The following is a 20660-nucleotide window of genomic DNA, read 5'->3' as shown; positions in this document are numbered from 1 at the left end:
GGACGGTCGACGGTCGCTAAAAGACGACTCCCATGCAACTGCCACCGCCACCGCCACTGCCCAGTGTCTACAGTTACCATGTTAGGGAATTCGCCAATCGCCATGCGTATGACGTAATGCACCTATTATGATGTCCATTCAAAACATACAAATCATAACTAACTTTGTCATAAGTCGTTTGTGTGTTGATGGAGATGTACAATAATAGAACATCCATGTACAGGACACTAGTCACTCTGGTATCCCATACGTATGGTACGTTCGGGCCTGGTTTTAAACGCTAATGAGTCCACAAAGGACGAAACAGTTTTGTCCGCAGATTATTGTGCAGTACACATTAGAAAAGTGGAGCAAGGCTGATTCGTCGTTACCGGCTCTAAGCTTCAGGTTCGGTGCAATCCAATCAGACATCATCATTGGGGAGGGGGGGGGGGGGGGGGGCGGGGGTACCCTCCGTACCAGTAGGTTGGGGACTCTTTCTGGCTAACGACAACATTATCTGCCCTCGTTGTAAGATCACGGTGACTCTCGCAGTTAGAGCATTCTCTTAGCCTGACCTTGATACTTTGAGAACGGGTTTATTGACTTTATTGAAGTTTATTCACAAAGCCGCTCCGAGGCTGACCATTGGTACATGCTTTTCTGTCCACTACAAGGTAGACTCCATTGCGCTCACCATTGATTAGGCCAGTTACTCTGACCCTCTGCACAAAATCAATGCAGCTGATACGACCTTACAAAGTCCAAACAGATACAAGTACATGATTGTACATGTATTTCAAAGTACATGTGTTGTACAGTCGTGGCCAAATAAATCCGACGCGTCAGTCATGCAAAAGCAGCGCCGCGTTTCCACTTCAATAACATCAGCCACGGTACAAAGCTCCATCCGAGGCGGCCGCATGAGCCCCATGAGCCTCGCCGCTGCCTTTACCTCATCGGTTGGTTGGTTGGCGGGCTGGTTGGATTACTCGCCCAATAAACGGGAACTAGACCCCATGATATAACGGCGAACGGACCAGCCGCATTTAGAACTTAAAGGAATGTGTTGAGGCTGAACGCTTCGTGTACATGTACATGTCATTAGACTCACTACGAAAGAAAAGGATCTGACAGAGGAGTCGAGCGAGTATCAGGGATGGCAGGGTGGTCAAGGAGAGCTAGCGGGCAGGCTAGTCAGAGCAACAAACAGACAAAGGGCTAGTCAGAGCAACAAACAGACAAAGGGCTAGTCAGAGCAACAAACAGACAAAGGGCTAGTCAGAGCAACAACACGCTAAGCAACTTCTGCTAAACTTCTTCTGATTTGCTGTCTCATCCGGCGGCAGTGCAACTGAAATCGAAAGTGAAACTGATGGATTGAGTGATTCTACCACATGCGATGTCAAGGAGAAAAGGCTGATGATGATGACTGCATGTACTGCTGTATTCGACTTGGCACATTCAAACGAAATAACCACCGAGTCAAGTGATGGCGAAGGCTTTGTCTACAAAACTGCAACCGGAAAGATAAACTAACATGAGGCATACGCTACGTCGCGGTGGGCCCGGCGCATCGAGAGTTCAACAAACAGCTTTACCCGGCGAGGCTAGACTCGTGAGCCATGTTACGACGTCACCGCTCACGAGACAAGGTGCTACAATATGCACTGGAACTCAGTCACTAACTGAAAGGAAATCTCATGTTTAATATGATGTCTCTTGTAGCTGGCCCGGGGAGTGGCGAAGTAAGTTATGAATGTGATGTCTCTTGTAGCTGGCCCGGGGAGTGGCGCAGTAAGTTTCATACCTACCAACCATCCCGATTTGGCCGGGACCGTCCCGATAGAGAGGGTGGTAATAGGCATCCAAAAGTGCATTTTTCTCATGCCTCATGGCTACAGTTGTATACATTCCTATACCTAGGTTTTTTGTGTTTTTTTTTACTAGAGCCACGTAAACCCGTCATGTGTGAACCATGAATAAGGGGAGTGGTTTTTGGAAGAAACTTATGGGCACCCCCCTTGACCATGATCCTGGCTACGCCCCTGCTGAGAAACTCAACTGAATGTCATTGAGCAGTGCTAGCATGCTGTACATTCCACAATGACATGTATAATGCACTAGTACCGGTAATAATAATAATTCAAGGGACGACTCGGCGCGGCTCACAAGATGGCAGAACTCATTCGCCTTCAGCTTCTGCAGTTCATGCGCCGCACTGTGGGAAGCAAACAACTATGTACTAGCCTTCTCGACTACCGGTATACAATAGTAATACTATGTAACTATGTTCATGTCGTTGAATGTTTCAATGCTGTATCAGTTTGGTGCTACCGGTAAATTATGTATGTCACTGACTGTCCAAAGTCTGATCTACAGGACTTGTACAATGTAGTTGGTGGACTCTACCGTATAACTAACTACCCCCACGGTTTTCACTACCCCCACTGTTTTCCTTGTTTTCTCAAGAAACCTGGGCTCAGTCACCATCTGGTGGGTCCTGGCCGCAGGCGGCTTCTCTACTGAGTTCTGAAAGATTTCCCAGAGGTTGAATGACCATGTACCAAGGTCTTGTACCGTTGCAAGAAGCTACTCCAGTATGAGGAGTAGTTATGTACTCTTGGTATGATCAAGAGAACAGAACTGTTTATGATTGTACTCTTGGTATCATCAAGAGTCCACAACACATGCATGGAGAGTTATGGACTCTTGATGCAGTATTACACATGGGTACAGGTTAGCATTTTACCGTTCACGTAACTAACTTCGACCGTTGGCCTGTACCGTTTTTTGTGTGTTTAGCGTGTGCTGTCTCTTTTTTTGTGTTCTAGCAATCTCACTGCCAGTTCTTTTTCCATTGTTCAAAGCATGCAGCTTTTTTTGCTAATGTTATTTTTCCTAGCTCTTTCTTCTCTTCTCTTCGATCAGTTTCTCCCTTTTTCGTTCAAAATCGCTCCCTCGCACGTTTGTGCGTGTGTGTGTACGTGTGCCCGTGTGTGTAAATATTTCAGACTTTGCAGCCGAGGTACTGTTTATCCGATATGTCAAAATACGGCTGGTAAATAATAAAGCACCTGAGATTGTGACAATGCAGGGTCTCCGACAATGGCATTGTACGTTGTCCTTATAATTATGCCACACATGAAGTGCATGTTGGAAAGGGTGGACACACCCAGGCCCATGAAGTATGTTATACCGGGACATGCATCCTGGCAGATATACATGATTGTTTCACTGATATCAGCAACTGTTACCAAGAGAACTCTTGCCGATGCCGTTGCCCATACCTGTGGCAAGAATATTAATTTTATAAGCTACCAGAGCTAACATGTATACTCTTGCCTGTACTGACGTGACAATCTCTTAGCCTGTTAACGTTTACTTTCCCTACTACATTGGCTACAGAAAGCGCATGCCCCCACCATGCACACTATGCAAGCACACACACACATACACACACGCACACACACACACACACACACACACACACACACACACACACACACACACACACACACACACACACACACACACACACACACACACACACACACTATCCGGGATCAGGAATGACTTTGGACTGTCAGGTGTTATCATTACACGTGGTAAAGACAATGACGTCATGCTACAAAAATATGATGTCATCAGAGAGGTGATACGTACACTGCTGAACATGATGGAGAAAATAATAGGAAAGCATGAACAACAGCAACTTGGTGAAACCGACTGAACACGTAAACAAACACACACACACACACACACACACACACACACACACACACACACACACACACACACACAGAGAAATTGCAGCACAAAGTAAAAGGTCAGACAAGGAGCAGTCTGGTCTAGGATTATACCGGGAAAAAAAACTTCCACTACATTGCTCAGCACACAAATGAGATTGCAGCTCATAACGGGGGATGCATACACACGGGTACGTGCATGAGTGCGAGGTAATCCCAGAGTACACACGTCACAGCTGTCCAGAAAGGAAAAACAGACAGTGATGCTAAAATAACAATGGCACACAGCAGGGGTGGGTATTATGACATCATGATCATCTAGTGATTATGTCATCATGACTCATCACCACTCACCTAATAGAATACAAGAGCGGACCGTACTGCAGTCTATAATAGGAGAATAGAATCATCGACATCAGAAAACTATAGCAACATTGAAAGCACGTGTCACGTCTCTACATGCTCGCTTGAACACACACAGAGAGCCACGCAACAGCACTCTTGTTACAGAACTAAGGTTAGCATGCAACAACAATAACACAGCGGCACTAAACTGAAACACTCATGGCTCATGGCGTCATGCCTGGCAAGAGCCTACACCTCATAGTGACGACTGACGACGTCGTGATTACATGGAGTGGTGGCGTCATGTTTGCACGGACTGATGATGTAATGTTTGCATGGACTAGTGACAGTATAATCACATGGAGCGGTGACGTCATATTGGCATTCACTGGTGACGTCATGGTTACATGGACTAGTGACATCATGTTTGCATGGACCGGCACAGCGCCTGCGCCCTGAGTCCGACAACTCCTCTCAGCAGGCCCTGCGATGCATCACAGCCAGACGGTGATGTATGCTTGATGGGCGGTGGCGCTTGACAAACCTCTCCCTCATAGCGCTAGCACAATAACCTGATGATTAGGTCGCAGACAGGATTCACCCGGGGCTGTCAAAGCCTGCCGTGGGAAGTAGAATCCATGCCACAGCGAGCGATGACATCACGGTCAGGTAATGGCGTGTCATTTTCATATCATGGTGACATCATGGTCAGGCAATGGTGACATAACGGTCAGATGATGATGACGTCACCACAGCGGAAAACAACAGCAGACGAGCAGGAACGTCACGCTGACTAGCGGCATGCCAATTAGCAGCATCTGCACTGCTGATAGAAGATGTAGAACCTACGCCACGATGAGGCAGTCTTCAGACATGACAAAGCCAGATGTGGGCGTGGCAAACCTACGCCACAATGAGGCAGTCTTCAGACATGACAAAGCCAGGCGTGGACGCAGCAAACCTACGCGACGATGAGGCAGTCTTCAGACATGACAAAACCAGGCGTGGACGCAGCGAGCTTCACGCAAGCTGCCGCTGACAGCAGCGGGCAGCTGCGCAGGTCGATACGACGTGCCGAGCGGCACCGTGAGAATGCCGGCACGACGGCGTCGGTGATACGGGGACACGAGGCCATCTCCAGGATCTGTACGTTCTGCACAAAGGCACACTGTGTGGCAGTGATGGCTCGAACGCCGGCGTCGCTGATCTGCTTACAGAAGCTGAGCGACAGGTGGAGCAAACCGGCGGCGTTCTGTGCGAGCACGTGCACCGTCTCGTCGGTGACGCTGGTGCCGCTCAGCGCCAGGTACATGAGGCGCGACAGCGGCGACCACGAGTGGAGCTGATCCGGCAGCGGCGTGGACAGGAGACAGCGCACCGTCTCGTCATTCACCTCCGACGACCAGGACACGGAGATGTCCTGCACGGACGCCGGCAGCGATACAGACGTCTTCTTTGCCGCCCCCGAAGCCGCCGCAGCATCAGTTACAGCAGGACTGCTCGATGAAGTGGAGGCGCCATGTGCTGACAACGCCAGAATGACACTGGGCTGGAGACCGTCCAGCGATAGAAACGTCAGGGTCTTGGAGAGGCGCGCACCCAGCCACAGCATCTGACGGTGAGTCAGGCCACACCAGTCCAGACGCAAGCGCATTGGCTTACGTCGCGCCACGGCGCCGAGTACGGGTGCGGGAACGGGCGTGTAGCGAGTCAGGTCGATGCTCTTCCAGAACTGCGGGTGCGACGACCAGCGCTTGAACGCCTGACATGTGCGCATGCAGCGCGCTAGCATGCCGTGCGAGAGGAAACGGAATATTAGCGACCAGTGCGAGGCCTGTAGCGCATGCACGCCACCGGTGGTCAGCGGCAAGCGATCGTGTGACTTGTCGGAGTGACACATGGACATACGACGAGACAAGAGCGCACGCCGTGACTCCAGGCGACGCTGCCGTGACGACGCTGACAGCACGGGCAGTTGTTGAGACAGAATGGCCGGGCGGCTGGGTGCAGGCGGGGCGGGGAGCATGGCTGGTGGTAGCGTGTGTGCAGAAGTATTCATAGTGGTGCCGGGCACACCTGGTCCTCTGCCTGCTGCATAACCACCTGCCGCTGCCGGTAATATGCCTGGGTTAGAGGACGATGACGATGCTACTGTCGCCGGCATTGTCTGCTGCTGCTGTTGTTGATGTTGTTGTTGTTGTGACATACTAGGACCATGGCCGGCGGTGTGACCCTGATCACCATGGTGATGGCGATGCTGGTAGTCCCGCGACACCATGGCAGGTGATCCACCGGACATAGGGTCTCTGGCGGACACGGGGTCGATGGCCGATGATGATGATGATGATGTCATGGCTGAGTCGTGATTAGGTGTTGGTGTTGGCAAGAGCTGCTGTGACTGCATGCTAGGCATGTTAGGCACGGAGGGCGCAGGCGGGTTGAATTGAAACGGGACACGCGGTGCTGCTGCTGCTGCTGCTGCGGGTAACGAAGACCCTGCTGGTAGAGAGGACGCAGGGTGCGCTTGCGGCAAGGGTTGAGAGTGAGGTTGCATAGTGAACTGTTGTTGCTGTTGCTGATGCTGATGCTGATGTTGCTGATGCTGATGCTGTTGCTGTTGCTGATGCTGATGTTGTTGCTGTTGCAGATGTTGTTGCGGTTGCAGCTGATGCTGTTGAGGTGGCTGAAGCTGCTGCTGCTGCTGCTGCTGGGGAAGGGGATTCGGTGACACTGGCTGCTGGGTTGGCAGCAGCGGAGAAGGGCTTCGGAACGGTGGAGCAGCCGATGGGTGAAGCTGCTGCTGTTGCTGTGGATTACTATTGCTTGTTGCAAGACCAGAGTGCGAGGGCTGTGGCCTGCGCAAAGACAGCGGAGGGAGAAGGGCAGGCTGCGAAGGAGCAACTTGAGCTGCATGCTGCTGCTGCTGAGGAACGGGGAAGGTCGGAGGAGCTGATACATTTGTTTGCTGCTGCTGCTGCTGGTGCTGCTGGTGTTGGGTAGGGTGTTGGGTAGGGTGTGGTGGCGGCATGGGGTGAGCAGGTGGCGGTAGTAGTCCTGACCGAGGGTCCTGCAAGCCAGCACTTGGTGGTGGGGCAACAACACCGCCGGTAAACCCAGCCTGTCCGGGCGGAGCATGCACCGGCGCTATGGGACCGTGGTGTTGCCCAGGCGTCACTGGACCCTGGTGCTGCCCAGGGGGTACAGGACCCTGGTGCTGCCCAGGGGGTACAGGACCCTGGTGTTGCACTGGAGGTGGTGGGAGCTGTGGCATGCCAGCAACTGGCGGCCCATGTGGTCCAGGCGGACGGTGCGGAGGGGCATTCGCCAGCGCCTGGGATGAAGGCGGGAAAGGTGGTGGCCGAAACGGGGCCTGGTGGTGGTGGTGCGGAGCCTGCTGTTGATCAGGACCTGACATTGGTGGATGTGGATGTGGAGGACCATGGTGAAAACCGACATCGTGAGGAGGACCGGGTCTTGCCGGAGGGGGCATGCCCGACTCAGGCTGGAAGGGGTGACGGTCGTCATGACGATGATTAAACTGATGATTCCCACTGTGGCCCGGGCGGTCAACGTCGTCGTGGAAACGTCGCTCGTCACGCCGAGAGTGTGGCCCGTGATGGACATCATCCTCCCCAGGATAGTCATGATACGGCTGATGATGCTGTTGTGGGTGGTGATCGTGATGATGGTGATGAGGAGGATGACGTTGTTGTTGGCGAGGGTCGGTGTGTCGGAAGTCCTCCTCACTACCTCCGCCGTCAGCGGCCCAGCCGTGGGAGGTACGGTGGTTACCATGGTGATGGCGATCCCGCTCGGCGCGTGAATATCCCGCCGGGTGATTGTGTCCAGCCCTCATTCCTCCTCCTTCACCACCTGTACGGAATAGAGCAGGGGAATGGGTGATGACAACACAAGAAATACAAGAATGAATAAGGTGGCAAGTACAGCTACGACTTACTGTAACCCGCCTAATGTTTGCGTCACTAATTTTTTTGCGATCTCTCAGAACCAGCGAGTTTACGATGGCAAATGTTCTCGGAGCATCGTGGCCACACATATACGCCCACTGTTGAAGTTTGATTTAAAGTTGGTTTATATTTGCGTAATGCTCTTCTCGCAAAATCAGCAAACATTAATACGCCGCAAACATTCGGCAGTTTCCAGTATATGCGTTGAGGTACTCGCCCTGTTCAGTCGCATGTACGGTTAATTGTCTATAGTGATCAAATCACACGTCTTCATACACCAACGCTATAGCAGATCTTTACCTGTACATGTCATGGCGGAACGTATTGCCAATCGGGGCTACCACATATACAGGTAGAGGAGGGGGATTTCCCCCATTTAGCCCGGGCCCGAGCAACACTACACGTAACCATAACAACCCATTTCAAATATTTAAAAAGTGTCCAAAGAAACAACATCAGTGACCAGTACACACACACACACGCACACGCACACACACACACACACACACACGCACACACACACAAGCTTACCAGGCCTGGACGACGCTCCTCGGTCCTCCCGACCAGACGGCGACGAGTACCTGTCCGCTGACGCTCTACCTTTCTCCTCACTAAGTAGCAACATACGATCACTAACTGCACCACCACTACCACCGCCACCGCCACTAGCAGTGCGTTGTGGTGATGTCGTACCCTTGCTGGTTGTTGCAGTGCTAGCAGCAACCATGGCAACTGGCTTGTTCTTTTTGAAACTGGGCAGCTTAGACACGTCGACGTTCGGGCCGCCTGTGATTCCGGACATGACGTCGCGGCCGAGGGGTTTTCCCTTCTTGCCAGCGCTGCTCCGGGTTTCCGTCTCCTCAGTCTCGACTGCCTTTGCTGCCGCTGTGGTGGTGTCCTTTGCAGTATCGACCAGTGTGCCCAGCGACTCTCCAGACATCATGAAAGAGGCTGAAAGCTACGGCAGAGAAAGTGGCAAGGAGAGTGAGAGAGTGAGAGTGTGTGTGTGTGTGTGTGTGAGAGAGAGAGAGAGAGAGAGAGAGAGAGAGAGAGAGAGAGAGAGGGGGGGGGGGGGGGAGGGAGGGAGAGAGAGAGAGAGAGAGAGAGAGAGAGAGAGAGAGAGAGAGAGAGACAGAAAGAGAAGGAGGGAGGGAGGGAAAGAGATAGAGGGAAAGAGAGAGAGAGAGAGAGAGAGAGAGAGAGAGAGAGCACATAGAGAGAAGGAGGGAGGGAAAGAGGGAAAGAGAGAGAGAGAGAGAGCACAGAGGCGGCTGGTGACGTGTTCATTCATACAATGGGTACTAACTTATAATAATAGAGAGGTTCCGCATAACGTAATTACATTAGTAAAAAATGTAGTCGATCTACGGAAAGTCTTACGTAAACTGCATGCGGATCTGGGTTCCGCCATACGGAGTTTTCAAATCATGTAGCTGCCCTTGGCAACTCCAAACGCGGCAGTGTACGACCAAATCGACCTGGGGAGAGAGTCATAAATTTGTACCCAATCCATTAACGGACCAGCTACGTTATCAGAGCCCTATCTACGTACTCTCCGTAGACAACTTTCCGTAAGTGGAGTGCAAACTCGCGAATTCATGGGTTTTTCCTGCCCACTAAAAGTAAAGTTGCTCAACTTTACGTAGTGCGGAACCTCTCTAATAACAACTTATAATGCCATAAAACCAAGAGTCCACAACCCCGAGAGTATGCAACTCTGCACATGGGATCTGGCACAAACTGGGAAATCAGCTAGGGACTTTGCATCATTATTGATCGGCTACGGTTTCCAGCTTCGAAGTGCTACCTACCCTATTCTCTGAGACTTTGGACCGTTTAGTGTGTGATGCGTCGTGCCCAGGCCTCCTGTATTATGCGTGGAATCGTTCCAATCCAATCAGCTCGATCGTCATTTCACTAAAATAATAATGAAGGCAGTGCGCCGCGCAGGGCAACCATAGTTCGGATATAGAAGTTTCACACCCTTGTGGTTATGAACTCTCGCTATACCTACTACACTATCTTCCAACAGCTAGAATGAAACTGGATATCTATCACAAGTATATGCAAACAGCCATACACGGACACCCACCCACACACACACGCACGCACGCACACACACCCACACACACACCCACACACACACCCACACACCAACACCCACACACCAACACCCACACACAGTCTCCCCAGTCCTCACCAGAGCTGGATCGATTACAATCGGAGCCACAACAGCCACTGATGAGCTGCCAGCAGCAGCATTGGTATCGCCAACGCTACACGTCACAGATGTTGATACCGATGGCAGTTGACCCTGTGCTGTTTCAGATGTATCCCCAGCAGTAGTAGTCGTATCAACCCCTTGCGTCGTCGTCGTCATCGTCGTCGTTGTTGTTGTACATGTGGCTGCAGGGTCAGAGCTACATGGAGCCGTCTCTTCACCGACAGAAGATGCACGTTTCCTTGACAACGCCGTTGTTGGCAATGCCTACCATAAGAACACATCAGACAAGGCCACACAGCAGTGGAGTGGATACACATTGCTATGGCAACTGTTTAAAATTTCAAATACCTACCCAGTACACGTTGGCCATGAGAAGACTCAGGAGTACAGGCAAAACTTGGTCACATGACCAACTACTGTGGTGGACATGGAAATCCAGTCGAATGACCGGGGTCGGCGCCCTCAGCGCGTACATAACATAACGTCGCTGCACGTAGTGTCATGTTGATCCGGGCCGATGCGACCAGCGCGCTGCAGCGCATATGTATCGCTTACCCACAGCTGCATGGCCAGCGTCCTGGGGGCGCTAGACGTGCGACCGGATTTCCATGTCCACAACAGTAGTATCGGCGACCTCCCTCCCTACCCGGTCACGTGATCAACGTTTTCACTGACCCCTTGATAAATGTGACCGACTGATTTTAGCAAACAAGCAAAAGAGTGGCTACATAAGCTTCCCGGTGGCGACAACTTCATTGTCAGACAGTCACATAGACACAACATGCACACAGGCATACACAGAGACAGACAGACAGACAGACAGGCAGACACACACACACAGACACACACACACACACACACAGGCCTTACAGCTGGTGATGCACAGTCAGAATCGGAGGACGTGTGATCCACATGACGTGCCACCTGCAGCAGAAAATGTAAATACACACATGAAAGCGATGCATCAACGCATGCAAACATAGACATAGACACAGACACGTGCACACACGTGCACCCATACACACACACACACACACACGCACACATACACACACACACACACACAAGCAGACACACATCAACAAAACATACATCCGATGCGACATCATTGGGTACCTTCCAACTCCCCAAAGTACAATATTTAAAAAAAATCTGCTTCACGGTTCGAGTTAGATTCGGTCTGTGATTGTTCGGGTGGATCCAGATCCAGACCCAGACCCAAAGGATCCACCCCATTGCCAACAACGCACGTCACGTGTTCCAAGTACGAGGACGTACAACGAAGGCTAGCGTGCGCACAGTCCAAATATCTGCGGCTTACATACTACGATAGTAAAATGATCGGTGACCAACAGGGCAGAGGTCTGTATATTAAACAGGGTAGAGGTCTGTATATTGACACAAAAAAAACCTTTGTGTGGCTTATGCTGCGGAAGAAATGGTACAGAAACAAAATAAACCGCCGCTAGCAGGTACTGTACAGGCAGAAAATTTCGTCGGTCGATAATTCCGTCCAACTCCAAAGAAAGGGAGTTCGTCCGGTTGAAAATTTCGTCCGTGGATCACAAGAGTGTATTGAAAAGCTGGACAAATCGACATTAGTCCGGCATTTAATTTAGTCCAAAAGCTCCCTGGACGAAAAAGACGAAATTAAATTCCAGACGAATATTTCCGCGTATACAGTAACCGCTGGTTTCCTGGGATTCAATCATACAAAACGAAACCAAACGGCCACCAGCAGCAGCAACTAACCGTTGGTTTCCTGGGATTCAAACATCGGCGCTGCAGACACGACTGCTTGCCGCGTCCCTCTCCGCCAAATTTGGGCATGTCCTTGCAATGGCGACAATCACCGCAGTCCGTACGACAACAGTTCTTGCAGTTACGGCAGCGAATGCTCCGGATGCGACAACCTGCAACCTTTGACGATGAGGAGGAGGATGACGTGCGGCGTCTACCACGCTTCTGTCTCCCCGTCGATGTGTTGTTGTCATAGCGATCATTCGAATCTCCAGTGTCTGCAAAGTGCTCGTCGTCGTCCGCACTAAAATGATCCGACATTGCACTGCTGGTGTCCATGCCCGAATTACTTGTAACCAATGCACTTGCCAACTTTGAAGTAGCTCTTGCTGTTGCAGTACCAGCAGCGGGGGATGCGGGAGTGCTGTCTACTGAGCCAGACAGGGACCTCATTTTCACTTTGCCAGGGCTTGATTCCGTCTTGCCCACCCTTCCTTCTGCAAACAAGGATAGGATGAAAGTGAAGTGCAACACAACAAACATACCCACACACATGTACACACACAGGAAGACATTATATTCCTTGAGACAAACATGACATGCAAGCTGCACCGAATACCGAATACCGAATACCGAATATGAGAGAGAGAGAGAGAGAGAGAGAGAGAGAGAGAGAGAGAGAGAGAGAGAGAGAGAGAGAGGGGGAGAGAGGGAGAGAGGGAGAGAGAGAGAGAGAGAGAGAGAGAGAGAGAGAGAGAGAGAGAGAGAGAGAGAGAGCAGTACGTCATTGTAGCTTACCTGCTGTCTTTCTTGGAGATGCAGTAGCAGCTGAGGACTTGCATACAATCTCTGTTTCAACTGCCACTATTTCCACAATGTTGTCAGGTATTGGTGCGGGCGACACACGCAGATTCTGCACACGCAGAAGGAAAGAAACACCATGAACATATACCTGTTACTACATGTACATGTACATGTTGCGACTGTCAAATATTCCACAGGCAGATGGTGGGGATGGAGAGGAGAGCAACATCAGCAATAGCAGCAGCAGCAGCAGCAGCAGCAGCAGCAATAGCTGCACTATTAGCAGCAATAGCAGCAGCAGCAGTGCACACAGCAATTCACCACACCATACCTCAGATTGTATTCCCGGTATGAGCATAAAATGTCCAGTGGCCTTGTCCTCGTGAAACCGGCTTTCATACTCGTTCAACAGAATCTACAGCGCACATTGCACAGGAGAATTCACACTCATTCAACAGAATATACAGCATACATTGCACAGGAAAATGCGGGCTTTCATACTCATTTCAACAGAGTCTACAGCTGTACATTGCACAGGAGAATACAAGGCAAAACGATTACGCAAATCTAAGCACATAGTTATATATGTCCCTGAAGATAGGCTACTGTAAAACCGGAAAATTTCGGTGGAGACTTATTTTCGGTAACTTCGGTGTTACCCACACATCACACACAACTTACCTCCACGGTCGACATGAGCTCGCCAGGATCCCCCAGCTCCTCGGGACACGCCCTCACCATCGTCGTGGAAACGTTAAGCTCGGCCAGCAGCCGACGCAAGCCGTCAATCTCATACGAGCTGAGACAGGCCATGTCCGAGAGCGGGCAGGATGGCGGTGATGGAGGTGGCTTGCCGCCTTGTGAGCTGTTCCCGTCTCCTGACGAAGCAGCAGCAGTAGCTGACGTCGTCGCTGGTGACTGGGCTGCAGTGTCATCCGTTGACAGCAGTGGGATCTCGGCGCATGCGGGCGCCGGAGAGAGCTTCGCTGCGTCCGTATCTGTCAGCGATCAGACAATCAGAATATACAAGTCCATATTTAGGCATAGGATACTTGCCGTGAACAGCATTGAACCGGCAACACCCAACAACAAGAGTACTGTAATTTCACAAATTTTCGGTGTACTTTTATTTTCGGTACTTTCAGTGCGTCTGTTTCATACCTAAAATTTCAATACACCGAACAAACACTAACACACATAATCCAATAGGGAACTGCTCCTCTGTACCTAACATTTCTGTTCACCTAACCTGGCCTTTTTGCCCTCATACCGAAAAATATTGAGCATCTAAAATTTCTGAAACTAGAGTATATAATCCCCGAAGAGTGTGAAACTCCCTCGCACCCTGCTGTCACAAAAGAATTTCAAATTGACGTCATTTTTATGATGCAATGTTCCACGCACCAGTGATTATTACGACATGTGTACGGCGAATCAACGCATCACACGTTTTTCTTTGCACTAGTCTGTACAAGGTCTAATGGGGCTTTGTCCACCACAGGTTCCGGATACGTCTGATAAATTGTGATAATACGTGTACTGTGCAGCCTCTTCCCTTGTAAGAATAAGATCCTGTGCTTTGAAACAAGAGTACATGGGGTTATGTAATCTTGCTTGACAGGATAACTACATATTTATGTTTGGATACTCCGAAGTGCAGTGATCCTGTTTTCTATTATTGTTGATGATGGTACAAACATAAATACCGCATATACACATCTTCGATATTGAGCTTTTATTAGAGAGGTTAAGATTCACGTTATTTCTGACGTGACGCGAAAGTTCAGCTCGCGTTATTTGGCTCGCGCGTCTAAAAACAACGCGAATGACCCGCAGCTCGCTTCGAAATTTGGAGTTTTACCCCAAATCTGATGTGAAATTGCGCGTAACGTCGGAAATAACGTGCATCTTAACCTCTGTATTAGATAGAAGACCCCCCCCCCCACCCTCCAGACCCCAGCACCCCCAGATTCTTGGATATGTACTATAATGTAGATGCTCTGGCTGGCTCATTGAAGACCCCCCCCCCCCCCCCCCCAGATTCTTGGATACCGTAATGTCGCGTGCATAAGCCGGATTTGTGCATAAGCCTGTCTCGTGTAGAAGCATGAAATCTGCAACAGCTTTTCGCGTACAAGCCTGTCGCATGCATAAGCCGGGCCAGTACACGAGACGCGCCACGTGTCGCGTGCGTAAGCCGGGCTACTACGCAAGACTCTCTCACGGCACCATGTACGAGCATGTTCTTTATCATCGTACTCCACACCTCATGACCTGAAAAGGAGTTGAACTCTACTGTGAAGCTGCTGGTGTTTGATGAGTTGGCTTGTTCGTTTGTGTGTGTGTGTGTGTGTGTGTGTGTGTGTGTGTGTGTGTGTGTGTGTGTGTGTGAGAGAGAGAGAGAGAGAGAGAGAGAGAGAGAGAGAGAGAGAGAGAGAGAGAGAGAGAGAGAGAGAGAGAGAAAGGAGAGGGGGGACGCGGTTCAGGGAGCGAAAAAAAAGAAAAAAAATCCCGTTGGAAAATGTTGGTTTTGACGTCCAAAAGTCAGCAGTTTGCGCATACAAGCCTGGTCATTGAGTGGTGCTTGTCATATAAGCCTGTCTCGTGTATAAGCCTGTCTCCATCACCGGCTTATAGGCATATAAGCCCCGGCTAATGCACGCGACATTACGGTATGTACTATAATGTAGATGCTCTGGCTGGCTGATTGAAGACCCCCCCCCCCCCCCAGCACCCCCAGATTCTTGGATATGTACTATAATGTAGATGCTCTGGCTGGCTGATTGAAGGAGGAGCAGCACGGCAGCCTGCTCTCCAACAAAAGCCGCCCACCGCCGAAAAGTCCACGAGGAAAGCTCGAGCCCAGCAGACCTATGTGAATTCGGTAACAGATGTGCAAACTCGGCTGGCAGAAATTGACGCCAACGCTCGACGACGAGAGCTTGAATTTGAGGAGCGGAGAGCACGCGAGCAGCGACAGTGGCATGATGAATCCGATTTGCGGAGGCGCCAGTACGATGATAAGAGAGACAGGAGGAGGGAGGAGCATGAACTGCGAATGGCACGCGCGAGAGAGAGAGGACCGTGAGAATCGAAGAGAAGCAGAGAGGCTGGAGCGGGAATCTCGCGACAAAGACCGAGGAACACAGCGATGTAGTGGCACTGGCAAAGCGCTTGCTGAGGCCGGCAAGGGTACTTCTACTCCTGACGCACCTTGATGGCTGCCTCATTGACCTGTTTTTATAGACTATTGACAACGGAACATGAAGAGAACGGGGCGATTATGACTTGAACTTTGACGATACGTTCCATACACCCAGGTCCGGAGACTTGCCAAAATTTGCTTCTTCCTATCGACTCCCCCCCCCCCCCCCCCCCCCCCAGCACCACTGACAAAGGACATACGAGCAAAAACAGGACACTTTCTCGATCTCAGGAAAATAAATTCAACATCCACGGCCACGTGGAGATCGATTCCATTTCGTATTTCCCCACGCGCACAGTTTTCGACGCAAACGTTGAAAATCACAAAAAAAAGTATGATAATTATCATGTCAATGCGTTTTCCGGCCTCAAACGCAAACGCACTCGCAAACGCGCCTCAATGAACGTAGTATGATAAGGCCCTAACCGTTAAAGGGGAAGTTCACCCTAAAATGAAAACTTCACAACATGTAGCGAAAAATGCACTGATTCCAATGGTGAAGGTCCCAGGTTGATCGGAGCAGCCGTTCCCGAGTTATACCAGCTTGAAGTTTGCACTAAATTCGGTGACATCATGATGACGTCATTAACTTGCCCAGAAGGCCGGATGTATGACGTCAGAGAGACTTTGTATGGGAGTACTGTGAATATGCAAAATTTCGGCACTTCACGATTTTTGACATTTCGGCGGCGATTTATTTTCGGCGTGGGGAAGAGGGCATGGTATAGTGTGACAGATGCTGTGAAAATGTCATCGGCGTTTAACCCTTTACAGCCTAAATTATTTCAGGAGACGCATGAAATTCACAAACTCACATTTTCATCTGACTGTAATTTCGATATCCTTTGGAGTATTCCAACAATCTCGGGCTCTATGGAAAGCTCTCTCCAAGACGAACGCAGCCATACCCAGTTCGCAATTGATAGAGTCGTTAAAGGGGAAGTTAAGGCAAAAATTAAAATTTCACCAGTTGTAGTCTTCGGGGTGCTGAGTCGAATGGTCTTGGTCCGAGGAAGCTGAGACGCTCCCTTCCTACTCGAATCCCAATCGAACTCGCGCACTTCCACCGAAACTGGGTGACTGCGCCCTACTAGATGGGGATTTGTATGCAAAATGTCACTAAAAGCGCCATTTCGTTCTTATAAAAGCACGGATGACCGCGATTGGCCCATATGTTGTAGTCTTTTGGACGCTGAGTCGACTGGTTTTGGTCCGAAAAGGCTGCGATGCAGCGTTCCTCCTTTATTCCCAATCGAACATGGTTGAACAAGCGGTCACGTGGTCCTGGGTGCCCAAATCACCTGGTCACCACGCCAGCAGGTGACAACTTTCACACCAAGGTTCAAATCGAGTTCAACTCGAGTGACAGGACTGCACCCAAAAAAGGTCAAACAGGCTAGTAAGTTGTACCCTGCAGGCACGGTGACCAGCTGACTGGTGTACGCAGGAGCACGTGACCGCTTGTTCAACCATGTTCGATTGGGAATAAAGGAGGAACGCCGCATCGCAGCCTTTTCGGACCAAAACCAGTCGACTCAGCGTCCAAAAGACTACAACATATGGGCCAATCGCGGTCATCCGTGCTTTTATAAGAACGAAATGGCGCTTTTAGTGACATTTTGCATACAAATCCCCATCTAGTAGGGCGCAGTCACCCAGTTTCGGTGGAAGTGCGCGAGTTCGATTGGGATTCAAGTAGGAAGGGAGCGTCTCAGCCTCCTCGGACCACGACCATTCGACTCAGCACCCCGAAGACTACAACTGGTGAAATTTTAATTTTTGCCTTAACTTCCCCTTTAAGTTAGGCGTTTTGGGTCGGTGCCGAATATAGCCGAAGTTAAATAGCTGCCGAAAATTTGTATATTTACAGTAGACGGGGAAATTTCAGTCTTTTGGCTCTCCATTGTCCCAAAAGAAGTTGGATGTTTTCAAACTTTGGCATGGGACATGCGGCACCCTAACGGTTGCCGACTGGAAAATTTCCAGGCATAACTCAGGAATGGCTGCTCCGATCAACCTGGGACCTTCACCATTGGAATTAGTGCAGTTTTCGCTACAAGTTGAGAAGTTTTCATTTTGATAGGGTGAACTTCCCCTTATTATAAAGGTGAAAAACATAGCCGTTTGAGCCCTTCTCCTCTCAGACCATATACTGTAATCATTATTTTCGGGCTTAGGGTTTACCGGGTGTTATTAGGGTTTACCGAGTGTTAGCAGCCGTCGTGAGTTCCCTTCGGGAACGGACACGATAATTTACTTTTTTATTCCCTATCCTATCCGTCAATGATTTTTAACAGGCTGTAACTCACTCATTTTTGCTCGAATCTGCACCATTTTGGTCTCAAAAGAAGCAGGAAAGAACCACCATTCATTTGCAAAAAAAAACGGATCGTTTTAGCATGTTCCAAAGAGAAGTTATAAGTCTCTGAAGGAGGTCTGTTCTCGCACCGCGTACGAAAGAAATTTCCACATGGTGTAACTTTGTCAAGGATTATGCTACCCTCCTTAGGCGCGCCGGTCACACATGCATGGCGCTTTTGCGACACCACCAAAGCTGCACCACAAAAGTTGGGATATCCCCGGATCACCATGGATACTGCGCCTGGCGCCACTGGCGCCACGGCGGCAATCTCAAAAGCGCCACAACCAAAAAATTGGTGGCGAAACACAAAAGCGGTAGTGCAACTTTTGCGGCGTTGTCGTTGTTGGATCTCTTGGATCTTGGAAAAATTAGTTTTTCATCTCTCGTCATGAAGTGGACTGCTGACCAAGAGCAACTGCTCCTCTCCCTCTATTTCGAGGTCAAGACAAGACACCAGAAAAAAATGACAAGAGATGTACAGAGGTACAAATGGATTGTTGACAAGCTGAAGGAGGAGGATGTGGTGGTCGCCTGGAAGCAGGTCAAGGATAAGATCGGGCGCCTGAAGAAGACGGGCTCCAAAAAGGTTAAACTTCATGTGCAGCCCAGAGTGCGCAGAAGCAGGCTAGAGCGAACCGGGGCAGCTGCTGCTGATGATGATGATGATGAAGATGAGCTGGACTGGGAAGAGATTCTCAAAGAAGCGATGTGGCCACTACTCAAATATTTCTATGATCTGTGGAAGTCTCATCCCACTCTGGGACTGGCTATTTCCACTGATAGTGCCCAAGACACCAGTGAGGATGATGATGATGACAACAATGCTGATGATGCTGAACAGGCAGCTTCAGCAGAGGCAGCCAACCCCAGTGCTACGAGCAACAGAGCTAGTACAAGCAGTGATAGCAGTACTGCACACACTACTGGAAACAGTGGAACTTTTGGTGATGGTGACATAGATGATGATTTAGACCATGACGTGGCTGATGACAGCGAGGCCGATAGTTCTGATGGACTTCCACCAGCACGTGCTGCAGCACTTTCAGCACAGCCTGTCCTCCCATCTGCAGCATTGCCTGCAGCAGCACTTTCAGCGCAGCCAATCGTACCATCAGCAGCATTGCCTGCAGCAGCATCTACCCCACTGCCTCTACCGACGCAGGCAACAGCAAGGCCACGAGCACAGGCGCAAGCTCAAACTCGACAGGAGCCGCACAATGGCCGTGCTCGGCCTGCCTTGCCTCCCACACCACCGAGTCGTGTTGGCAGAAGTAGGACGGCAGCACCAGAGCAACAGCGCCAGCAACAGGACCAGTTCTTGGCATCATTTGGCAACATAATGCAAGCGCATACACAACAAACCATTACACTTCAGGTAAGCAACTGTTTCCAAAACTGCCTTTTCCAAAATAGATTCTGGAAATATGGTCTGAAATAGACAGGAGATTGTTGGCCATGTTCCTTAAAATTTGAATTCTACTGTAGTATATTATAGATTTGTATTGGCTACTCGTTCATAATTGTGGTATCTACTTTACAGAATTGGAATTAGTGAGAATTCGCAAACAACTTGGCCAACGAAACATCACTAGCAGTCTAGCAGCAATACTTAGTCCTCTTGTGATGGTTATTTGTGTGCTTTGACCGCAGGCACAGCTACAACAACAGCAGCAACAATTTGAAGAGCGGATGAGAGATCGTGAGGAGAGAACGTCATCAGCCACACAACGGCAAAATCAGGAATTCCAGATGACTGTCCAGCAGTCAATGATGACATTCCAGGCCACACTTGTGAGCAACCTCTTCAATGGTCCTGGACCAAAGTCTTCCCGGAACGAGGAGCAGGACTGAGCTTGTTTTGTGATAAATCCTTTCTTCAATTTTTTCAGCCGTGTTCTTCTCTTCGATTTTTTAGGTGCAATTTAGCACGCTGCGGTTTTTCTTATACGCCTTCTGCACGGGCAAAACAATAAAGTTGCATTCAGTGCTTCTCGTTCACACAGAGCAGGTGTATAAATTCATCAATGGAATGGATTGTACTCAGTGTGGAAATAAGAGGCCAGCAGAACCGTATTGCTCAAACAACAGGGTGATCTCGGTGAGTACGCCGCGCTAGCTTCCTTCTCACCGTCCAACCTGCTTGTTCGTAGTCATCGTGGGGTTGGTCATTTGGTCCTGGGTGGAACTGATTGTACGTGGCAGTGTTAATTAGCCAAGTCGGTTCCATAGGACACTTCCATCTCTCGCAGATGTTGTGCAGACCGCAACAGACAATGGCCACATC

General features: G+C 50.0%; 1 protein-coding gene across 4 annotated transcripts in view; it reads right to left on the bottom strand.

Moving 5' to 3' along the window:
* Nucleotides 1–3552: 3552 nt before the first annotated feature.
* LOC135820787 (uncharacterized) overlaps nt 3553–20660 on the bottom strand; it is a 29201-nt gene continuing 12093 nt past the window's right edge. For 3 of the 4 annotated variants that reach the window (XM_065333827.1, XM_065333829.1, XM_065333830.1), the window contains 8 exons: nt 13491–13807; nt 13141–13224; nt 12804–12918; nt 12018–12502; nt 11136–11189; nt 10242–10529; nt 8573–8999; nt 3553–7946 (listed from right to left, as the gene is read on the bottom strand). In XM_065333827.1, coding sequence (XP_065189899.1) covers nt 5035–7946; nt 8573–8999; nt 10242–10529; nt 11136–11189; nt 12018–12502; nt 12804–12918; nt 13141–13224; nt 13491–13807 — 4682 coding nt within the window. In that variant the 3' untranslated portion in view covers nt 3553–5034. The remainder of the gene's footprint in view (nt 7947–8572; nt 9000–10241; nt 10530–11135; nt 11190–12017; nt 12503–12803; nt 12919–13140; nt 13225–13490; nt 13808–20660) is intronic. The other variant, XM_065333828.1, reaches the window with a different exon arrangement.

This window comes from Sycon ciliatum, chromosome 7, assembly GCF_964019385.1.
Source record: "Sycon ciliatum chromosome 7, ocSycCili1.1, whole genome shotgun sequence".
NCBI lineage: Eukaryota > Metazoa > Porifera > Calcarea > Leucosolenida > Sycettidae > Sycon > Sycon ciliatum.
Note: the sequence above shows the minus strand (reverse complement) of the source record. Positions and strands in the feature narration are given on the sequence as shown.